This window comes from Perca fluviatilis, chromosome 8, assembly GCF_010015445.1.
Source record: "Perca fluviatilis chromosome 8, GENO_Pfluv_1.0, whole genome shotgun sequence".
Taxonomy (NCBI): domain Eukaryota; kingdom Metazoa; phylum Chordata; class Actinopteri; order Perciformes; family Percidae; genus Perca; species Perca fluviatilis.
In genome coordinates, this window is record NC_053119.1 from 19,846,173 (window position 1) to 19,868,724 (window position 22,552).

General features: G+C 40.4%; 1 protein-coding gene across 1 annotated transcript; it reads left to right on the forward strand.

The window, feature by feature from the left end:
- The first annotated feature begins 4,445 nt into the window (after positions 1 to 4,445).
- Positions 4,446 to 21,537, forward strand: alx4b (ALX homeobox 4b). Its single transcript, XM_039809505.1, has 4 exons — positions 4,446 to 5,173; positions 14,351 to 14,664; positions 20,292 to 20,420; positions 21,132 to 21,537. The coding sequence occupies exons 1-4, from the start codon at positions 4,837 to 4,839 to the stop codon at positions 21,450 to 21,452; spliced, it is 1,101 nt and encodes a 366-aa protein (XP_039665439.1). The 5' UTR covers positions 4,446 to 4,836; the 3' UTR covers positions 21,453 to 21,537.
- Positions 21,538 to 22,552: the final 1,015 nt, after the last annotated feature.

Sequence of the window (22,552 nt, forward strand, 5' to 3'; positions counted from 1 at the left end):
CACACACACACACACACACACACACACACACACACACACACACACACACATACACACATACATACACACACACACACACAGAGACAGACAGACAGACAGACAGGTGTGGTGTGTGTGTGCGCCATTTATCAGAGATGTATAGACCTTCAAGAATGAATCTGTCGGTATATATCTCGCCAGGTCATGTCCACAGGTGAGACAGAGAGAGGTTTCTTAAATTCAGCTGGACACTAAAGAAATTTGGCAATGATTGTGAGTACAGCCATGTTTACAAAAATGTATGTGGTTTGAAGGGTTGTGTATTTAAACCACATGCAGATAAATATTGTGGCAACATCCCGAGGCTCATCGTCTTGTTGCCATGACAAGGGATCAACAGTTTTTTGGATGGAACGAGCTATGTTCGTATGCTGAGACCGGAGATGTAACTTCATCTAATTAACATGAGAACTTGACTTTTGTCTCTGTTTACGTGTAAAATTACACAAATAAAAAGCACAACAAATCAGATGCTTCACATCCACAATCAGTAATGGCTGTCACACCCGTGTGCAATATATTTTCAACTGCAGCTATGAGTCAAAAGATAGATTCACATGTTTTCTTCTTCTTAAAAACACTCACATTCCCATATCCAAATTGAAACTGTTTTGGATCGCTTGACTTGTCTCGGTTGTGAAGGGATTCTTGCGAAGGCCACTTTGTGTTACTATACCTCCACTAGGCTCAGTAAAGAAACACTGTCTACAAAAACAAAAAGATGGAATTTCATATTAAATAGGGGTAACAATGCAGTCTTCTGGCAAAAAAAAACTTTTGCTGCAAAGCAATTCAACATAATCTGGCATGAAGCTGCATTGGCCAATCAAATACGTGTTTTTACTGATCACCTCCTGACAAAAGATAAAATGATTGTCACTGTGATAACTATCCAGAGTTGTAAAATCCTGTCTCATTTAGTATTCTAAAATGCTGTGCAGTTTTAAGCTGTTACCTGAAACAACACACACCCACCAATGCAGCACTGTTTTAAGACATGCTGTTTTCTGTCTGAACACCAGTTGAAAACGTATTATCAATCTCTTCACAACCACTTTAGAGAGTAGAAACAATTACGGCATTAAAAACAGTTTCAATATGGGCATGCAAATGTTGCTTTATGATGGACTTGAAAAAATGTCAAACTACCCTTTAACATAACCTGCAGCCACAGGAGACAGAGAATGAAGGACATTGCTACAGCAGGGATTACTGCAGCCGTGCATAGAGGACACAGAGACACGTCACCCCAAAATAGACTTTGGGACATATGACAGAGTGAGATCTGATCTGCAGCCGTTATGTGACAGATGGTTTATAAATTCCCAACATTCTTCTAATTACTTAAAATTCCCATATACAGTATGAGCGAAACTGCATCACAGGAAACATGTTCAAGTCCAACTCCAGTTTCAACGAACTGCTCTTACTGCTGTGACGTGCTCCTGCTTAATGACACCTGAACATCTAAGCTGTAATCTCGAAGATTTTTGTTTATATAAATGTCTGTTAAGTCACTATACTATCACTGAAGCAGGTGACTAAATGGGGATTGAGCCTATGGCCCATTGATGAAAGTATTGCAATATTTATATATTGTATCTCCCGGAAAAAAAATGCTGTATTAGTTTTTTCCATAGTATACACACAGAAAATGGAACTATGCACACAATTATGAAAACTTGAAGCTCATGTATCAACAACAAGACTCTGGACCATAGACATAGAAAGAGATTCATTCTATGCACCAGACTCATAAACTTCCAGCACAATTCCATTTTTTTTCACTCAAATACAAATTCTAAATCAACCAGGACTGAAGGACTGCTACTTTAAATCTTAAACAACTACAGACTTTGATTGTCATTGTTCAAGAAAGTTTCTATACATGTGCTGTTTTACAAAAATACTATTTCAACATATCTTAACACTAGAAAATGTTCCCATAACAACAACAACAACAACAACCAACAACAACAACATATAAACATATAGGCTATGTGTTTCCCAAGCCTGGCCTTTCCCACAGCCAAACTGCATGAAGTATAACCTAAAGCACTTTCTCCAGCCCACTAACCCGCACCGCCACGCCTCTCATACAAGAAACTGATCGCCAGAGGAGTTTCAGGGACCCTGCTGTTGATACACATGGAGACCTGTGCCAACATAAACCCCAGAGGCTCTGAGCTGCTGCATCAGTGGAGAGCCCGTCCCCTCAGCACTGAATACCTGGACAAGGTTCCTGCTGGAAGTTAAACAGACTAGTCGCCATTTAGTAGAAACCTTTTAGAGAGAATGCCACGCATGAGTGATGCATATCTGTGACAGCTGAGACTTTAGCCTGTAGCAGTGGAGTGGTTTATATTAAGGGAGGCCTGCATATACGCTGCACTCAGAGTAGAAGTCTGTCATTCTTGATTGTTTAGCTATGTGACAACCTTTGACTAGTAAGTTCTAGTTTCTTTACTGTGACATTGTTATCTTAAAAAGTTTGCCTCCAAAACTTAGGCATGTGCAAGTATGAAGTGAAAATAAAACGTTAGTTTGATAAAATTATGAGAGCCGTTTTCATTTTAATACAAAAAAAATTATCTGAATAGATCTAACAACATTATTATTTATAAGTCAAAGGCAACATCAATTTGCTATTTTAGGGAACAAATTGAAATGTTTCACTAAATTCTTTGAAAAATGTAAAATGTACAAATTAAGATCAACTGACAAAGAGCTTAGGTGTTTCTGCTGGTTTGTGTCAATCACACATTGATAATGATATTGATATGCAGATAAATAATGATGACAAAAGCTATCTAAAAATAAAATCGACTGAAATAAAACTGCAGCATTGAGCGCAAAAACACGAGGATAAAATGAAAATAGGTCGAACTTCTCCTCATATTAAAAAGCCGCAAAGGAAGTTGGGGTCGCAACGCATTACGTTATATTAGAAATAGCTTTAACGGCAGAAATTTTGTAATAAACCAATAAAGAATATAGTCCAAAGTCTCGTTAACGAATACCTGCACAGCGAGAGAGAACCAGACAACACGGAAGAGACTGCACATGCACTGGGCCTAAACCAGTCAATTTTTTTTTTTTTTTTTTTAACAACAATTTTAAATTGTGAACTCCTGACAGCGAGAAACGTATTGGATGCTAAAAGATGACTGCTTTAGGGAAGGTGGAAAAAAACAGAGCTTGTGATTTTCATCGTTTCATTTGTATCTTTTTTTAAGAAATCTTATTCTCCTCTTGGGTGAAGTTGGACTACGAGTCATAATTAATGAGTTAATTATGCCGGAAAATAAGAGAGAGAGAGAGACAGACAGAGAGAGATAGAGAGAGAGAGAGAGAGAGAGAGAGAGAGAGAAGGGCGGAGTGAAATTTCAGTGTTCAAACTGAATTAATCTGACAGCCGCAATTCAAACAAGAAATATTTCCATAGGCTTATATTGCCATATAATTCAGGCATGTCAATTTTAGGTCTACTAATAATATGTTCGGTCCTCAATTATTAATTTTTACACTCTCCTTAATATTGCGTTGTACACTAATGAAAACATTTCTGTTGTGTCACATTTAATATGATGGATATTTTCCTAATTTATTTACTTTACTAACACCTACAAGTATCGATATTGGCTTAAAGAGGGAAAAAAATGAAGGACGTGATTTGAGATAATTTATCCAATTTAACTACCGGTCCGCATAAAGGCCTCTTGTCTCCTTAAAGTAGGCTAAGCTTTAATTCAGATTTTTATAGCCCAGGAAAGGCAATGAATTGCTGGCGCAGCGTCGTTTTACAAAATTGTGAAAGCGAACGAAGCCAAGTATTTTAATGAGCATCATAGGCTTAATGGTTTATAATTAATTTAATATTAAGAAATAGCAAATTCTCAAATTGCACGGTTGAAAGTTGTTTGCGGTGATTGGCTCTAATTCTCCACCATTATAAGTGGATATATCCGCACTGACAGACTGACTCACATAACGTCCTGGTCAAACGGTTAAGGATGTTTGGTTTAATATATGTCTCCAACAAATACACAAAGAAAATATTTATATAGGCCGATATTAAAGCCTAGTATTGGTTTGCTTTAAGCACTGTTATTGGTCCAAATTACCGGCTTGATCCTTTCATTTACACTTCATTTTAAGGTCCTCTTTAGGACACGTTAATAACAAAGTGTGGCTCCTGTGACAGAGCTGGAAACAACGCTTTTTAAAATGCTTTAAAGTTTAATATAAAGAAAAGTCAGATGTTAGGGTCTTCAGTCATGGAACAGCAGGAATCAAAGCCGACATATTCATCCTCTAATTACATTAATGTCATGTGTTGTCCCCCGCGTGTTTACCAAAAAAGCTTTTCCCCTTCTGAGCTTGACCTCCCATTTCTAGAGGCTGCATAATAGCGCAGGCTGGAGCCGGTTGGGCCTACTTCAGATGTGTGTGGAGCCTGAAGGTCGGAGTGCTGCGTGTGTGCGTGTGTGCGTGTGTGTGTGTGTGTTTGTGTCTCAGATAGGCTACTGAGGCGGCATTAGTTTGAGCAAGGCATTTCTTCTTACCCCGACAAACCTTCAGGGGGCTTTTAGCATTTGTTCAGTCTGCAGTCTCTGGAAAACATCTGATTCATTTTTTAACCAGTCCCAGATGCGGCAGCGTGAGAGTGTGTGCATGAGCGCGTCAGTGTGAGTTTGTCAGTGCATGAGAATTTGGGGAGAATATAGTGTCTAAAGAAGGGGAGGGAAAGGGAAAGAAGAAGCGTGTGGATTTTTTTTTTAATATTACTTTTTAGGTATGAACGCAGCGTGCGTCTCATACTGCGATATGACATCGATGGATTCATATTATAGCACGTCTACTGCGCAAGGTAGGGACCAGGCGAACCCGTTCAGGACTTTCCAGACTACTGAAACCAAATACAGCCCCACGTTCATTCCGGGTAAAGGACAGGCTTACGGAGAGAAGTCCCGGAGTCCTTTCCAGCCGGAGTGCCAGTCATTGGATGGCGCTGAGGAGGGCACCTTCAACAAATACCAGCTCTTCATGCAGCGACCGAGCTGCAAAACTCCGCCCGAAGGCAGCAAGCTGCACCCGGACAGCGGACACAACGGGACGCTCATTCCCTGCTATGGTGAGTGCACATATAAGCGAGGCACAAAGTGCGACTATATGAGGCATTGAGTTTAACGGAAATGCATGAAAAAAAGGATATTGGCAAGCAATAATGGAAATTAACTGTAGTGTGTAATAAACCTGATAGTCAGTCAAACGTGTGAGCGCAGAGCAGGGAAAAGGAGATGGTAAACCCATGACTCCCATCAGAAATCAATTTTTTTAACTGAACAAAACTGTGTCTAAAATAAATTATTATTTAATGTTACAATTTAGTTTTTTATCAAACTTGGCAACTGTGAGCTATAAGACGAGATATAAGAGAATTCCTTGCATACATTAAAATCCTTAAAACCATTAGAAATTCAGATAACATTTGCATGCAATAAGTGCTTTAAGGAGAACTGAATTTAACCATTTATTGACAAAATAACTCCCTGAATGAATTTGAAATATTGCAGGGAAATATTTCCTGCAAGAGCTATAGTAATGTAGTGTTAAATATATAAATATATTTCTTATATGAGGGTGTGTGCTTAGACTGAGTGGTGCAGAAGGTATTTAAAACTGTTTTTGAATGGATGTTTGCCCTTTTGTATACGTTATGACGTTTCTATCCACATCACTAAGTTTATAATTTCTTCCGGAAGCCACAGCATCACTGTCACTGATCTCACTGGCCTATACAACTGCAGTGTGCTATTGACTAACCTACAGAAAGTCAAACTCTCTTTACCATTGACAAATATAGGCATACATGAATTATTTTAATACTTAAATATGAACTACTAACAGCCGAGGCACGCGCGCACAAACTTAAAGTCCAAGCGCTATGTGGTAGCCTAAAATGAAGAAATAAATACTTCAACTGGACTATATGTATAACATAGTCCATTATGTTTTTTTTTCATTTTTTATTTTTAGCACTAGTGATTTTTTTACGAGAATAACTGATAACAATTTAAGGGAACACATTCATCCAGCTGCAGTTATACAATTTGTCGACCATAATACTACAGCCAATGACGAAATTAAACACTTAGAGACTGCTTGGACGTCCTTACAAACATTTAAAACGAATGATTTACAGCTTCCGACAATTCGTTGCACTACAAATGTATCGTTTGAAGAAAACGACCCATTTTACTGTCCCTTTTATGAGACGTGGGGGCTTAAAATAAAAATAGATTCTCTCTTATTGAGCAGACGAAGTGGACTCGGTGTGACAACAGGTCCACACGAGAGGGCCGCTAGCCTAAATAAAGAATCCACTAGCCTACGTGTAAATAATTCATTTTGCATATATGCATATGGTAATTATACAATTTATTATATAGCCCACTAGAAAAACTACATTAAATAACATTTTGGTTTTTAGCGTACACTCGTTGGCGCCTATATATTTCAGATCCAGATGTTTATCATGATGCGGATATTACAGAAGAAAACATCTGTTATGATCGTGGCTGAAATTTGAATTTGTTTAAAAAACTTATATATGCAGTAAACCAAACTTTAGACATTTTAAGGAAACTAGATCCAGTCACTGCGAGAAAAGCAGTTCAGAAAAAAGACTAAACAATGGCAAACATTTAAATACAGTAAATGCTTAATTATATGGAAGTAAATGTAAACAGTTGGAACAAGTTAAATGGAACTACCCTAATGCTCAGTGGGACCAACTATGGCCTGCAAAATAAGTATTTTATTTGTCCAGTAGCCAGTACCACACTTTGCCAAAATACATCCACAAAATGCACAGTAATCTGTTTTCATGAGAAACAACTGGAGTCACTCCTTACTTTAAGCTAAACTGTCACTTTTTTCTGGAGTTTGGGAGCAATGCCTCCACACAGATTGGAGCCCCCCTGCACTGAAGTGAATTGATTTGGCAAGTACATTGACAGAACCATTTAAACAACATCATTAAATGCAACATGCCTCCCTCAAGGAGAGCTCTGCAATGTTATAATTGAAAATGTTGCAGCCAGATGAAGGCATCATGGCCCTGGAGAGGATGCTTTTGGCTTTTGCCAAAGCCTCAGGCGTCAACAGGCTTGTGCTGTTATGTGTGGTCCTAAATGGGAGATATGTTGCTCAATGATGACTCTTTATCGCCATCATGATGACAAAAGTCATGTCATACCCGAAGGGAGTTTTCTGTGTGGCAACTTCAGCTACAGCACCACTGTAATACTGTTTACATGTCAACCTAACATTTTTATTTGTGTCATTCTAAGGATGTGTTACTTGCAAAACTGTGTTTGGGTACACCAAAATACACCAAAAAGGGAGAATAAAATGTGTAGATATAGGCTATGCTAAAATAACTGATATGTTAATATTTACAGTACATTTAATAACACAAATAAGAGAAGCAAAGGTAAAGATGTGGATTAATTGTGTTAAATCTGTTAAATAATGGTAAAAGAATTCAGGCATATGCTGCATGATATTCACACCTCTTTTCACACTTTTAATTCATACAAACTTTCTTTACTTTTCTCCAATGCCAGTAAGTAGGATTCAGCTGTGGTAAAACAATATACAAATGTAAGGGCTATAAAACAATTGTAAAATTCATATTCAGATATTCTTGTACATTTTTACTGTTTAATCTCTAGTGTTTTGCAAGGTACCGGTTGTTTTGTGTGGATGAAAATCCTACGTAGTCACAACCAGATTTTTAAATGATGTTAATTAAAATGTGTCTGGAGGAGTGAATGAACATATTTCTGCACAGTAGTGGCGAGGGGTGGTGTTTGTTTCCCTGGGCCAATGTTAATCAGTGAGACTGTCCCACAGCGAGAACAGGGATGGAGCCTACCTGCACACACAGCGATGAATGAAATAAAACCCCTGGAGCTGATCGAGTGCTGAGGAATGCAGGTCAGCACTGCAGGAGAGGTCTGCATTAATCCAAGGCAGATGTGCATTACTGGCTCCTATAGTTATTATTCATACTCCCCAAACATCAGATTTCCAAAGCTACAGAGAGTCCCTGAGATGACAAAGTGGGACTGGTTTACATAACCCCGTCTCAACAATACCATGTAGAAATAAGCAACAAGTCAGAAATGGACATCGAGATTGGGTAATGATTTGAGGGGCTCGGGAGAAATGAGAGGGTTTCTGGGAAAGCTGCACACGTGTGGGAATGACTGTTTACATGCACGTACTTTACTAAACTCTATGGCTTTGAGATGCATTGCATATATGAGTTTTCATCCTCAATACAGATTGCTTGCTGCCATAGAGAAACCATAACGTTTTGTAAAAACAAACTTATGATAAAAATACTATCACACTCTCTTTAGACATTTGAGGGAATGTAAGTGGAACTAAGGCTGAATGTGAAATGTAGAAATCATTGTGTTTATAGGCCTGTAGTTGATACTGAGGTTGATGTACAGTAGTGTTTGTAGGAACACTGGTGCTCACTAAAATTTGTTTATGACTCCTCCTCTTTGTCTTTTCACAAAATGACAGTTTAACGCAAATTAAACATTTATAACATACAGCTTTGTCAATCTTTGTACTTTCAAACCACCCCTCCTCCCTTCAGCAGGATATTGAAGCATCATGTGATATGAAAAAAAATGTTTCTCTGTGTATGAAAACCAAAACAAGACCCCCCCCCCCCAAAAAAAGTCCTGGCAGCGTTTTAAAAGCCTCTTGTCAAAATATAGTACTCTAAGTACATGTTAAAAGGCTCGGGGAAGTGATGTCACAGGATATGCATGTACTGATGACTAACATATTGTGTCGATTTTAACAATAAGCCAGAACGACACCTGTGATTGTGCAGGCGTGTGTCTGTGAAGCAGAATAAATTAGAATATAGAATGAGAATGCTTGAAAGGATGAATTCCTGGCTTGTTAAAATGTAATGGCTTGTATAAATGTGTGATGCAGGAGGTGAAGCAGCAGCAATCTGCCTGCCATTGAAAGAAAAAACATTCAAGTCTGAGGGTTTTGTTTCATGAGGCGTCATTTTACTGAGAGCTCGGTTAAAACTCTTATCGCCACTCATATTTTTTGTCATGCTGTTGTGTAGCTAACACAGCATGGTTAGGCCTTTTACTTTGAGCCACCTGGGGAAGCTAACTCCCCACCGTCTACCTGAGAACCGCACGCAGGCCAGATTAAAGAGATGCGTTGGAAACTTTAACCAGCTGGTGCACGTTTTGATCTGTGCCTTTCGTGTTGAGGCTGGCACTGTGTCTTTACCTTGACTTCCTTGATTCTTATCATTGGATTAAATCTAACCTCTGTAGGAGTTCTTGAATAATGTAAACATGCGGCCCCACAGTACTATGTTTTGGTCAAAAGAGGGACATAACACATCACACAATGTTCACTCAAGAAAGCCAACTATGACAGACTAACAATGGAAACTACCGGGCAACGCAAAAGGAGGAATGATCACTTTTTGGTCCGTGAGTAACAAGTTCTTGTTCTCTTTCTGAGTTTGCTTTCAGCAGCTCATTTGGCTTGTTTGATATATATTTTTAATAAAAGCCAGGGCTGGAAAGTAACCCGAATCCTCATTGAATGACACTACCTTGCACCACAAACTTTCTTTATGCTTTTCTATGATTTCAAAGAAGCAAAATACCTCCTAAAGACAGGATTCCAATATGATCTCTAGATAGTATAAATGTGGTCGTGGAATTAATTTATGACTACTGGAAGACAGGGAGAGGCTAACGGATGATTGATTACATGATATATATTCACGTGATTTCAATTCCTCATTTTAATTCCTTGTCCGCTTTTAACTTCATTTTTATCACCAAATCTAAACTTACTTGTAATATTGATAATACAGAACACAATCACAGCAATAAAAACATTAGTCTGACAAATTATTTCATCATGACCTTGAGAGGTTAATGCTTTAACTATCGACTGCTGTATGTCATTAGGTTGAACATGCACTTTTTATTATGGCACATGCATTAAGCTGCAAATTCTTCAAAACTCTCCTTTTAAATATCTTTACCAAAATACACTTTTCAAGAAGCTCCACAAGTTGTTTTCCCTTAAGTAAAAAAAATGTGTGTACTTCCACCACTATTTCCTGCATTTCAACAAAACCCTTAAAATCCCAAACTATTTTTGAGCTCTTTGATATGAGACAGTGACAGCCACGGCCCAAGGTATTATTACTGTATGACAGTAGTGAGGTCATGATCGTGTCAATTTATCAGGAGCTGAAGCAGAACAGAAAGATTTTTTGGTTTCCCAGGGAATCTGCATTCCTGCATGAGCCGCTGGCATAGATCTCTCCTCAGGAACATCTGGGAGCCTCCCTTTCACTGAGGAAACAACAGTCAACATCAGGTCTTAGCCTCTGCTGCGGGAAAAATAATCCAGCTCAAAGCATGTCTGCGAATCAGCAATGAACGTAAAATTAATAGTCACCAAAGCCAGTAGAATATTTTATTTGGTCCATATAAGGTGTGATGAGTGGAAAGCCATTGTGGCAGACTGCTGTCAGCTTTGAGTGTTTTGAGAGAACATTTTGGAGCACTCTGTTTAAAAGCATTCCCTTCCCTATTTAGTGTTTGGTCATTAACCCTTCCCCAGGTTACTAATTTATAGTGTTTCTTTTATTTGGCTTCACTTGACCCTCCCTGTCCCATTCCATAAAAACTGAGAGGGTGCCCTGTTGCTTTACAACCAGTTAAATTACACTTTGATGTTTTCTCTCTGTTTTCAGCAGTGATTAAATTGCTGACCCTAGTAAACATCTGACCTTGGCTAACTGAAGAGGTCTGCGGCTTGTCACAGAGTAACTTTGGCAAATTGCAGGATCAACCGGTGATATTGGCTGCATTTATATATACACGTTGATGAATCCTGAAACGAGCAGTCAAAAACATTCCTCTAAATGCCCCCCAAAAAAACTGGAGCCAACACAGTGGAATCTTGGCTCACAAAAGAAAATGTGTGATGGCTATGTTCTCCAGAACAGCGTGCAGAAAAGACAGCTCAGCATGCGGGAATACTGGAAGATGTTTGTGGCAAAGGACTCTGTGTTGTTGAGTTTGGAGTAGACCGAGAAAGATGTTTATAACAGAAGATTTTAGTTCTAGTTCATTGTGGTGATATAAGTCTGTATAAGGTTGGAAACCTTAAAGGACATTTTGGGAAATTTGCTTATTCAATTTTCTTGTTTAGAGAAGACTGATACCACTCTCATGTCTATATATGAAGCTAACACCACTAGCTGCTGAGCTCAGCACAAAGACTGGAAACAGCTAGCCTAGCTCTGTCCAAAGGTAACAAAATCCAACCACCAGCACCTTTAAAACTGACTAATTAACAAGTCGTGTCTCATCTGTTTAATCTGTACTAAAGCTGAAGTGTAAAAATGTACACTCAACATTTTACGGGGGGTTATGTGCCAAACTATTTCTAGGTTGGCACCAGTAACTAGGCTACCTGGAGTCTCTGCTGGTTGCCAACTATTCCCAGTCAATCAATAGTCACATAACCTATATATAAATAATTTTTACATATAACACAGCGCTTTCAAGCCAGACAGCGGAGTTCACTTTGCGACGAAAACAAAATAGGCCTAGGTACTTTCACCCAGGAAACGCTTGTTCGTTTTAACCACCATCTTTTTTCTAAACTTATCGCTTTGGTACCTAAACTTAACTTTCATCGCCACATGACACTAACTTTTTCTGGCTAAACTCAACTTTCATGGCCGCCATCTGGTGGTGCCTGTAGCCGGCTCGCAGTCACCCATTGGTGGCTAAACAACTGCTGCTGGGAGCCGGCATTCTAGAGCTCTGTAGCTGCAAAATACAACCAGCAACTGCAGCTCGGATTTTATCGTTCTATGGCACAATGTGTTCACATTACAGCGCTTTACGTAGTTTAAAATACTTCGATTTTATGTATATAACATATGGTCTATTGGTGAAGCATTGATCACTTTGGGGGGGGGATACATTTAGTCCCCACCGGGTATTAAAATAATTCAGCAGACCAGAAAGGGGGAAATCCCCTGCATCCCTCCTGGCAAATCGCACCCTGTGTATAAGACTGAGAACTTAAACATTTTCACCCACTATCCCATCATCTTCCCATCCCCTCATCTGTGTGCCCAGCTGCACCCTTTGCCTTACAGGATGTATACCTTGCTCAGGGGCATAACTGCATTTTCTCTAACAGATGCAAATACCAAGCAGGAACCTAGAGTTGATCTGTCTTACTTCCTAACATTGCAGCCATACTCCTGCCCAGGGGTAGAAAGAAAATATTGTGCAGTGCATAAGCATTAGAGGCCAGTTCAGGGGTAGGTGATGTCAGAACATCTGCCTGCGCGGAGACTGTAAGAGGGTCTGACAGGTGGGCCACAGCGATATGAGGTCATGAACTCCAGCTGGGCGAGCTGTGTTGTTCCATTAGCGTCTCTGTCGGGGTAGGTCTGAGCCAGAGAGCAGGGGAGGGCTGCAGCAGTATCAAGAGGATGGCTATTGACATCTCATTTAGGGACACACTAGCCAAAGGCGTGCTAAGCCATGAAAACAAACATGCATATTGCAGACGGCCACCGCCTCGCTTCATCAATCCAAAACTATTCAGTCATCTTACTAACCACTAAAACACTTGGCTCAGAGAGTCACTAGTGCCACAAGGTGTCAACTCTCTTTCCCTCATTGCTCTGGGTTTCCGAGAATTACAGGAGGCCATTAATGACATTATTCATAACAAAAATGCAAAGTGACAAAGTAAAATGTGCGTTAATCATCCTAAACTCGATCTAACTCAGAGACGAATGTTGTTGGACTAAATAAATCCTGGTGTTGCACAAGACTTACAGGTCTAGTTATGTGGAGGAGACCATTATGAGCTGGTTTCAGACCAATACAGTTAGCATGGTGGGGCTCCCCTTGCCCAGTCACAGGAAAGGCAAACACAGAGGCTGACAGAACACACTGTTCTTACTGGCCCACAACCAGAGCCCTTCAGCTTATTTATTCACACAGCTGTTTGTTTATTGAAGGAGAAGGGACAGCTTTCTTCATCTCCTAAAAGGAAACAAAAAAGCTAGCAAGCGCTGACAGGAACAGAGCGGGGTCTGTCACAAAATGGACACTCTCGAAATTGAAGGTGACAAACACAATGTTGTTTACATCTTAGGGGCAAGGCTGCGGGGCAAACGTGGTCGTACACAAGGCCCGCCATACACGGCTCGAGATGGAGCAGGTTTTGAGTGGCTTCGGGTTTCAGGTGGCGTGATTGAGAGATGTGAGGGAGAGGGCTTCAAGGGTTGTGTCACAGGTCACGCCAATGTGTAGTGACATAGCTTTCAAACAGAAAGACATTTCTTCTCTTATTGCAAACAGTCAAGGCCTTTGAACCTTAAAATAAAACATTACAGAGGTGATGTAAGCTGAAAGTAAATGTCATTTCATGTGGATGTTGTAACGTGATGATGAGCAGATGCACTCCCTGACTTAAACCTGAGGCACCAGTTTTATTCAGCCACATTTTAAAGAAAGTATTGCTCTGCTAACTATTTCAATTGTAGAGTAGTTACTATAATTATAGGACTATTATTGACACGTGGCACTATTTTTTCAGCACTAAAATTGTCAGAAAGTTGATTATAATCAGTTTATAAAAAATAATATTAAAGTAAGAAAATGATTTTGTATTATATGTGAAGCCACAGTTAAGTAAACTGGGATGGTTATTTTCATGCTTCACATGAAAATCATAAGAACGGCGCACTTCAACCAAAACCAAAATTGCTCAAATGTTTTTTTTTTTTATGAGAACCACAGTGTAACATCTAAACTTTAAAATCTCCAGTATGTTTTATGGGTTTTTTAGAGCAGTACCATCAGAATTAAAAGGGACTCTTCCCCACAATGCACATGGAAAGCGTCTTTCAATCAACCCACGTTTTCAAACCCCACACCTTCAGTGTGTAATGCAGGCTTTCTGTTAACAAAGGCGTGAGTCCAAGAGGAGACATTTTTTTCAAACGTTGGTCCCTCCAGAGCCACAAAAGAAGAAATTAAATCATATATTAATTGGATTAACTGTGACTAGTAAACTAAAAGTCGTGTCAAATTAAAAGAACCCCTTTAAAGTGCCCCTTTAAAAGGACAAAATACGATTAATCGTAATCCTTCGCATCTCTGTGTCTTTCTTAATCTACTTACAGGAAAAGACAACAGCGGCCTGACAGATTCTGAGCTGACCCAGAGTGTTGACTCTTCCGGGATGGAAGGCAGCTATCTGAACCTAAAGGCGCCCGGTGAGAAGGGGCTGAGCGAGCGGCCGGGCTCTGACCTCTCCAGCCCTCTGGACAAAAGTGAGGCAGAGAGCAACAAAGGCAAGAAGAGACGCAATCGCACCACCTTCACCAGCTACCAGCTGGAGGAGCTGGAGAAGGTTTTCCAGAAGACACACTACCCAGATGTTTATGCCCGTGAGCAGCTGGCACTGAGGACAGACCTGACAGAGGCTCGTGTACAGGTAAGGACGGGGGAATAACACCAGGTTACACATGAAAAACTAAAAGTCATCTGATTTCTTCCTTGGCTTCAATCAAAATTACTACGGCCACTGGAGGGCTTTGTCACTTCAGTGTAAACATACATGTTGTTTTGGGGCACTTGCTGAACAGGGAATGCTGCTGTTCCTTCTCCATGAGCCGTGTTGAACGACTGCAGTCCTTAAGGTTTGCGTGCTAATAATCACTCGGGGAAATGACAGAGAGAGCTGGGAGAGTTAAGACTGGCATGTTGACAAAGACTGTTCGGAGCAGCAGACAGCGAGGCCTATTGTTCTCCATCTCTCTTTCTGCCTGCCAGTTTTAGATCAGAGTGGGATGGGTGGGACTAAGGGAATACTCTGCTCTTAGCTCAGACTCTGCAGAAGGGTCAGAGGCCAAGGGTTTCTCCCCAGCACTACCATGTTCAAACTACTTCACCGCACAACTCCGGGGGCAGGGAGGGAAAACACATGGAGAGAAAAAAAAAAGAGTCATCAAAGCTATTTGGCAAGGATATAAAAAACACTTTGAGATGCCACTTTCAATTTCCACGCATGGTCCAAGACATAGTCAGGGACAGAGAACCTGGCCTAGTCCTTGTGGTGGTACAGTAAAATAAGTACATTCATGCTGCGTTCACACAGACCCATCTATTTCCCAGATGAATATAATTAACTTCCTCATCTGACAGGCACACAGCAGACTCTGTTGAGTCACTGTGAGGTTTGACCCATACTTCTAAAATCAGACCCTAAATATGTACGCAATCAAGACTAAACCCCACAATTTTAACTGAAGGTCTATCGAGACAAAGTCCAGGGATATCCAATTGTTGAATACCAAGGGGTACTCGAAGCTTGGCAAGCAATCGGAGAATCCTTTTCATCTCCGAAACAACAGCTATTGAAAACCAGAGTACAGATGTTTTCTGCCAAAATGCCAATGTCAAGGTCCTACAGTTTCATCCTCAGTTTGATGATGAATGTCTTTATAAAGTCAGGATGCAGTTTTCCATAATCACATCTGTGACTTTTGCTGCCATTAGTTTATTTAGTACAATTAGCTCTGAACCTCAGACGTGAACTTCACCACACTGCCTACATTTTATGGAGAGGGAGGCTGTGTGTGAGTGACTGCTGAGGCAGTCTATCAATCGCCGTGGTCCTGGATGACAGAGATGAGGTGAGACGGCTGGACTTCAAAGCTGCTTTTGGAGTTGTGCACTCTGCCCTCCCTCTCTCCCTCTTCCTCTCTCTCTGCCTGCTGGCTCTGGAGCATAAATAAAGCTCTTTAATGGCTCTGTAAGCTGCCTTTTGCTGTCAACGTCTTTAGCAATTACTGTATCACCGCCAAGCACTTTTGAGCTCCGAGAGCTCTGAGCCACCTTCCTTGCAGATGTCTGCTAGATAACATTTTAGGCTATATATATATAGGATGGGTCATTGTGGATAATTATGAGAAATAATAAAAATTATTTGTGTTAATTGAAATTCTGCTCGTGCAAAAACACCACTGGCTTGCCTTTCTAACAAACTTAGAAGTTGGGGAATAAGAGAAATGGAGCCGCAAAGGACACATCTGACTTCATAATGTTCCCCGAATGATCTCCCTGCCAAACTATTTGGCTTGGGTCTCCTTCCTACTGCCGTTCAAAGGCAAAGCTACGTAGAGCAAACCCTCTGTGAAACATGACACACTCAGTACCCAGAAGCCAAGACAAGGGGCATATATGTGCTCAGGCATTGTTTGCTTGTTTATAAAAGGCTCCAGTAAGTGTGTGAGAGCGTCCAGGTTAAAAGAACACATTTGTTAGTGAGTGACTTTGAATTTTGTATATAACATGGTATGTTAATGCATGTGCTTTGCGTGTACACATACAAATGTGTGTGCACGCTTAGTCCGCCACTCTCGTCTGCACGCATTCGAAAGGTCAAAGAGGTTAGCTGCGGAAAGCCAAGGGCTTAGGCGTCAGGAAATTAAACATGAAATGAAAACAAGCTCCAGTTTGAACATTCTCCCATCTCACTTTCCAATATCCCCACTTCCCCTCGCTGACTTAAAAGGGAGGAGGGAGGAGAGAGACATGGAGAGAAGGGTCGGTGGTGTGAGGGGAGGGGGGGGGTTTGCTGGAGAGGGAGAGAAGAGGCTGAGCTTCAACAGAGGGATAGGAGGACGACAAAGAGATTAAAAGTAGAGGAGTAAAGTTGGGTTATCTTGATCCATCAACAAATAAGTTGACAGCTCTGTAAATGATAAAACTTTATATTTTGAAAAGAAGCATGGAGCTTTGAAATACTACAGTAAGACATAAACCTTAGCCCCAGTTGTACCTCATGTATTACCATTACATTTGAGTCACAGAGCTAAGCATCTGATTTTCCTTCAAATAAATTCCTGGTGATCTTTTAAAAACCAAGGTCATTTAACAACACTAACCGCCGTTCTGATTCCCAGAATCTTAAGACTTCTAACGATCTGAATGAAAACATATTGCATCAGCTGCATAATAAAACAATATTTGACCCGTTTCCTGAAACTGTGACAGTATTTCCTAATCCAGAAAGTCCGAAATGACATATGCCTTTACTCTTTTTGTAAAACAAGCAAAATAGTGGCGTTATACTGTATGAAAATATGGGAAAGAAACATCATAAAAAACAATATAATATATAAAAAAGTTTAATTTAAGTTTTAATTTGTGTTCATGTTGCACAAATTGAGCAAGGCTACTATTTTTGTTTTGATTCAGAAAAAAAGCTGTAATTTGGGAAACAGGTTAAAAATTAATTTATCGTGCAGCGGACCAAATATTTTTTCATCCAGATGGTTAGAAAAGTCTTTGAGGATTACTTTTTTTTGGTAAATGATTTTTCAGATTTAGGTGTGCGTTTATTATTTAGGAAAATCAGATGCTTAACTCTCTGACTTAAATGTAATAATACGTAAGAGGCTAAACCTAAACCTCTGACAAATCAAACCGTGTCATAACTTTAAAACTAAAACTATAAGCGAGTTTTACGCTTATAAGTCCAAATAGGGCCTTTTGTGTTGAGAATCATATTTGGAAACCTGGGATGTTATGCGCTCACATAACCAAAGAACAACCAAAGGAAAAATATGACAAACCTTAAAACAATAATAGACCCCAAATCCTCAGGGGGAGCATTACATAGACTCAGAGCCCCCCTCCAAACATATGATATAATTCAAAGGGCAACAACCCCTCACCTTGACACTGAGGTTCAGCCACAACCTCAGATATCAGTTTACCACTTTGCAAGGGTGAGCTGTCCTCTAAACTTCTTTACGTCACCTTCTCACAAAAACACAGTCAACGGTTATATATGCCACAGGAGGCCATATATGGTTCTCTTTGAAAATGAGCCAGCTAGTTGTTTTATCCAGTCAGAAAATATGTTTGTGTGCATGTTACAGTGCTGCTTATAGTCTCTTTTGATACAAATTCACTCCTGCTCCATAAGAAATACTCAATATGGGATCATATCTTTGTGGGACACTGCTCATGTTTGTCACTAAACTCTATTGTGTTTAAGTTTATTGAGAGAAATGGTGAGAGAGAGACATGAGGGGGGATTTGAGGAGGTTGACTCAGGGGAAATTGCACGTCAGGGACTGTGAAAACCACAAGCTGATTGGGCTGGGAATCAACCCACAATCCAAGTTCAAACCCGTGTGTCGAGGCAGGATCGCTCGCTCTTTTCTCTTTGAAGAAGTCTCCCTTTCCCTCTTGGGAGAATAAGATTCAGACAACCAACAAATGCATACAAATAAACATGTAGAGACATCCAGTACCCCCCTTTGCTCCTCTATTCTCTTGCATAGAGATGTGAGAACACTTTGTAGAAAAAAGCTGAGCAAAAGTTACAACTGATTATATTTAGGAACTGCAGATATGCATGGTTAGGAAAGGAGAAAATGTGGAGAAATTAATGGCTTATGTTTTATTAAAATGAATGTAATAATAATATCATTGTCTTAATTTAAATTATTGAGGTACATTAAATCATATTATTATTTGATAGATGATTTTAGTCTGACTTTACCCCACATTAAATGATTATTGTACACGTAACTTATATCTGGGCCACATAAAATATAGCGTGCTAGGACTGAAACTAACCAATTATTTAATTATTGAATATTAGGGCAGTTACTTTCTCGATTATAAAAAAAAAAGAAATCCACAGAATCCACAGAGCCCAAGGTGACATAATTAAATGTCTTGTTTCGCCTGACCAACAATCCAAAACCCAAAGCTATTTAAGTAACTATTATAAAAACAAGCGAAAGCATCAAATTATCCAACACGTCCTCGTATGTAAACAACAGAATTGGTCCATTGTCGAGACTCCCAAAACGACATATATATGATCCGATCGCCAATCTGCACAAACAGTGCATTCATGTTGGAGGCTACGTTTCAGTAAGTGTCCAAATAGCTAATTTTTAACCAATTATAAAGCAATTTAACATTTTTAGCAGAACTTAAAACAAAAGAAATGGCATTAGAGGGGTTAAATCTATCAATATCAATGAGCCAAGTACATTTTTTTATATAGCCTAAAATCACAAAACAGTAAATTTGCCTCAAAAGGATTTGCACTCTGTACAACATATGACACCCTCTATATTTACGCCCTCGATTTGGATAATGAAAAAGTCCCCCGTTAACAAGGAAAAAATAGGAAGAAATATCAGGAAGAACAGAGGAGGAATTCTTCTTCCAGGACAGACATACATGTCGTGTACGCAGACATAAATTACCATAGGTAGAAATGATTACATTACACAGCGTTGACAGTGAATACCAAGATTGCAGTAGAAATATTTCAGGAAATTTCTCTCAGGATACAAATTTTACTTTTTTGCTCATAACAATCATTCTTTCATAACTGACTTTCACCCTTAGTCCTGCTTCCTCTAATGCCTTTCACAGCTACAGTAGGGAGAAGTCAGCTATGTACCCTGCACTTGGTCTGTCAGCAGGTACTGAAAGTACAATCTTTTGCAGAGTAGCAACCTACTTCATAAGCCGCATCCAACACTTACTAATCCCAAAGACGGACAAAGAAAAACATGTACTTGGTCAAAAGTTGAACTTTTGTTTCATGGATTATACAGAGGGATTCCCCACTGTATCCCACTGTGCCGACATGTGGGGGAGAGCACACCTCTCTCAGAGTGATTTATGAATGGCTACGGGCCCAGATGTGGATCTGTCGACGCTGGCAGCCTGAAGGGAGGCAGACGCCTGTGTATCAAAGGGAGGAGCTGATTCGTGCAGCACCAGGGGAGACTCACCATTTTCACATCAATAGCTCTGTGTGGATGGCACTTTAAAGACACGTCAAGTCTTAAAACCTGGGCCTGGACTTTCATGTGCTGCAGAATTTATTTGCTTCACAATCTTCATTTTATGTGGTTCAGTTACTTTGTCTTGCTAAGGGGAGAGGATGACCCTTGTTTTTTGCAAAAGAAAGTACTTGGGTTGGCACGTGATAGGAGATGTATGAGAGCTGCGTTTAAAATTATGTTTTATTTGGTAATGGCTGGTGTGTGTTTTCCTGATGGATTGTTTTCTTTGCAGGTGTGGTTCCAGAATCGCAGAGCCAAGTGGAGGAAGAGGGAGCGTTATGGCCAGATGCAACAGGTCCGGACACACTTCTCAACTGCTTACGAGCTGCCTCTACTGACTCGGCCCGAGAACTATGCACAGGTAAAGAAAAATAAGTGGTAGTCGACTCATTGAATATTACTAAACACAGATACTTGTGATCTGAGATATCACAATCATAAATGGTTATGAGTAAGGTTTGTTATGAAACCTGCAATACCTGATTTTTCTAATCATATGGGAGCAGCAGAAACAAGTTGTGAATACAACACTGACATATCATATGGCAAACGTGTTGCTTATTTACACACCCAGCAGTTACAGAACATTATTATTAATTTGGAGTCGCGTTTGTGGCCATCTGGTGAATGCAAGTCCAGTATTTAGCTCCGTCTTTGGTCTCTACCAACTTGTGAGGTAAATAGCTGGCTATCTTAAGCTACTAAATGCTCCACTATCTCCACCAGCTCGACGCTAACTGTGTCTGTCTGCCGTTTGGTGCTCAGCAGGTAGTGTACAGAGGGTTTTTAAGAGCTTTTTTTGCTGAAAACAGCTGCCTGCTGCAGCCGAAAACAACACAATATGAGAGCAGCAAGAGTGAACCAAACCAGTAAAGTTGAGGGCCTGACAGCTAAACAATGATCTGAAACTTGCTATAATGCTCCATAAATGGGGGAGCTGCAGGTTAAGGAGCTGATTCTCTGTAGGTTCATCACTACTAGCGACCTCTTTCAAATCATCATTTGATTTTGTTATTTAAAAAAATATCAATTCTAGCCACTTTAATTTATAATCCCTCCTCTTCTCCTCCAGATCCAGAACCCTTCGTGGATTGGGAGCAGCAGTGGAGCATCTCCAGTGCCGGGTTGCGTTGTGCCTTGTGACTCCGTCCCCTCCTGCATGCCGCCTCACCCTCACGGTCCCGGAGGTGTCTCTGACTTCCTTGGTGTGCCCAGTCCAGGGAGCAGCCACATGGGACAGACACATATGGGCAGCCTTTTTGGGGGTCCTGGGATGGGTGGGGGAATCAATGGCTATGATCTCAATCTTGATCCAGACCGCAAGTCTTCCAGCATAGCTGCGCTGCGTATGAAGGCGAAGGAACACAGTGCAGCCATCTCTTGGGCTACATGATGTGTAGTCCAAGTCTCCAGTTCCATCCTGCCCCCTATTGCCCTCTTCTCTGGAGCAGCCATCAGCGAGCGCTGTGTGTGTGTGTGTGGGGAGTTCCTTCCGGAGAGCACTAATGATAACACAGGCCAAATGAACAGGGAGAGACTGTGAAGATTACAGAGGCCATTACAGCGGCCAACGCAAACAAGATAACATCTGGGGCTGTGACAATCAGCAGATTTTGAAAGTGAGAGAAATACAGAGGTGTGACTCAGAAGAAGATGTTACTGAAACGTGTTAATTCTTGATTCCTTGATCTCTCAGGTCTCATTGAAATATCGGGGTTTAGTCTATAATTCATGATAGTAATAGGTTTCAGAAATATAAGGAAAAAAATATGGTTTACAAAATAGTATCATAGAATGTAAGAATTCCGTGCCAAAGCCAGCCATATCATATAGTATTTTAATTTACAGAAGTAAGCTTGATTCACATTTTAATTCCTTTATCTTATTTTTTTATACCACCACCCATCCTGCCCTTCATTTTGTTTGTGTCAATTTATACTTGTCTCTCATATACATGAGTTCAATTGCATATCTGGACATTCAGCATTTGCATTTTAAAAGCCATTTTAAAAACAAGGCCAAGCTTGGATGGATACCAAGTGCTGAGAGTTTCTTTTCTGTCACTTGTCATTGCAAACTCTCCTTTAAAGCAAACAATAATTGGTTATAAAAGAAAAACATTAAATTTGTCGAAGCCTGCGGTGGATAGTTTATGTCCCTGCAAAGAAGGACAGAGGTTGAATGCAATAAGTGAACAGTCTAATTGAACAGACATGGCCTGTGCCAATTATTCTGGGAGGAGGGCAGGCATTGGATTGGCAGCAATTTCAAACCAACGTGTCATTTCCTCCCTCAGGGGTGCCTCCGCAGGTTCCCCTGCTAGGCTCAGGCCTCAGGTTACAGGAAACACTGTCTCCACTGGCAGACAAGGCGAAGAAATGCACAGCAGCAGCCTTCAACACCAACTAGCCACGCCAACTTCAATCAGCAACCAACAGGAATAGACACACTTAATTAGCATCAAAGTGAGCCGTCCGGCCCTGCGAACACCGG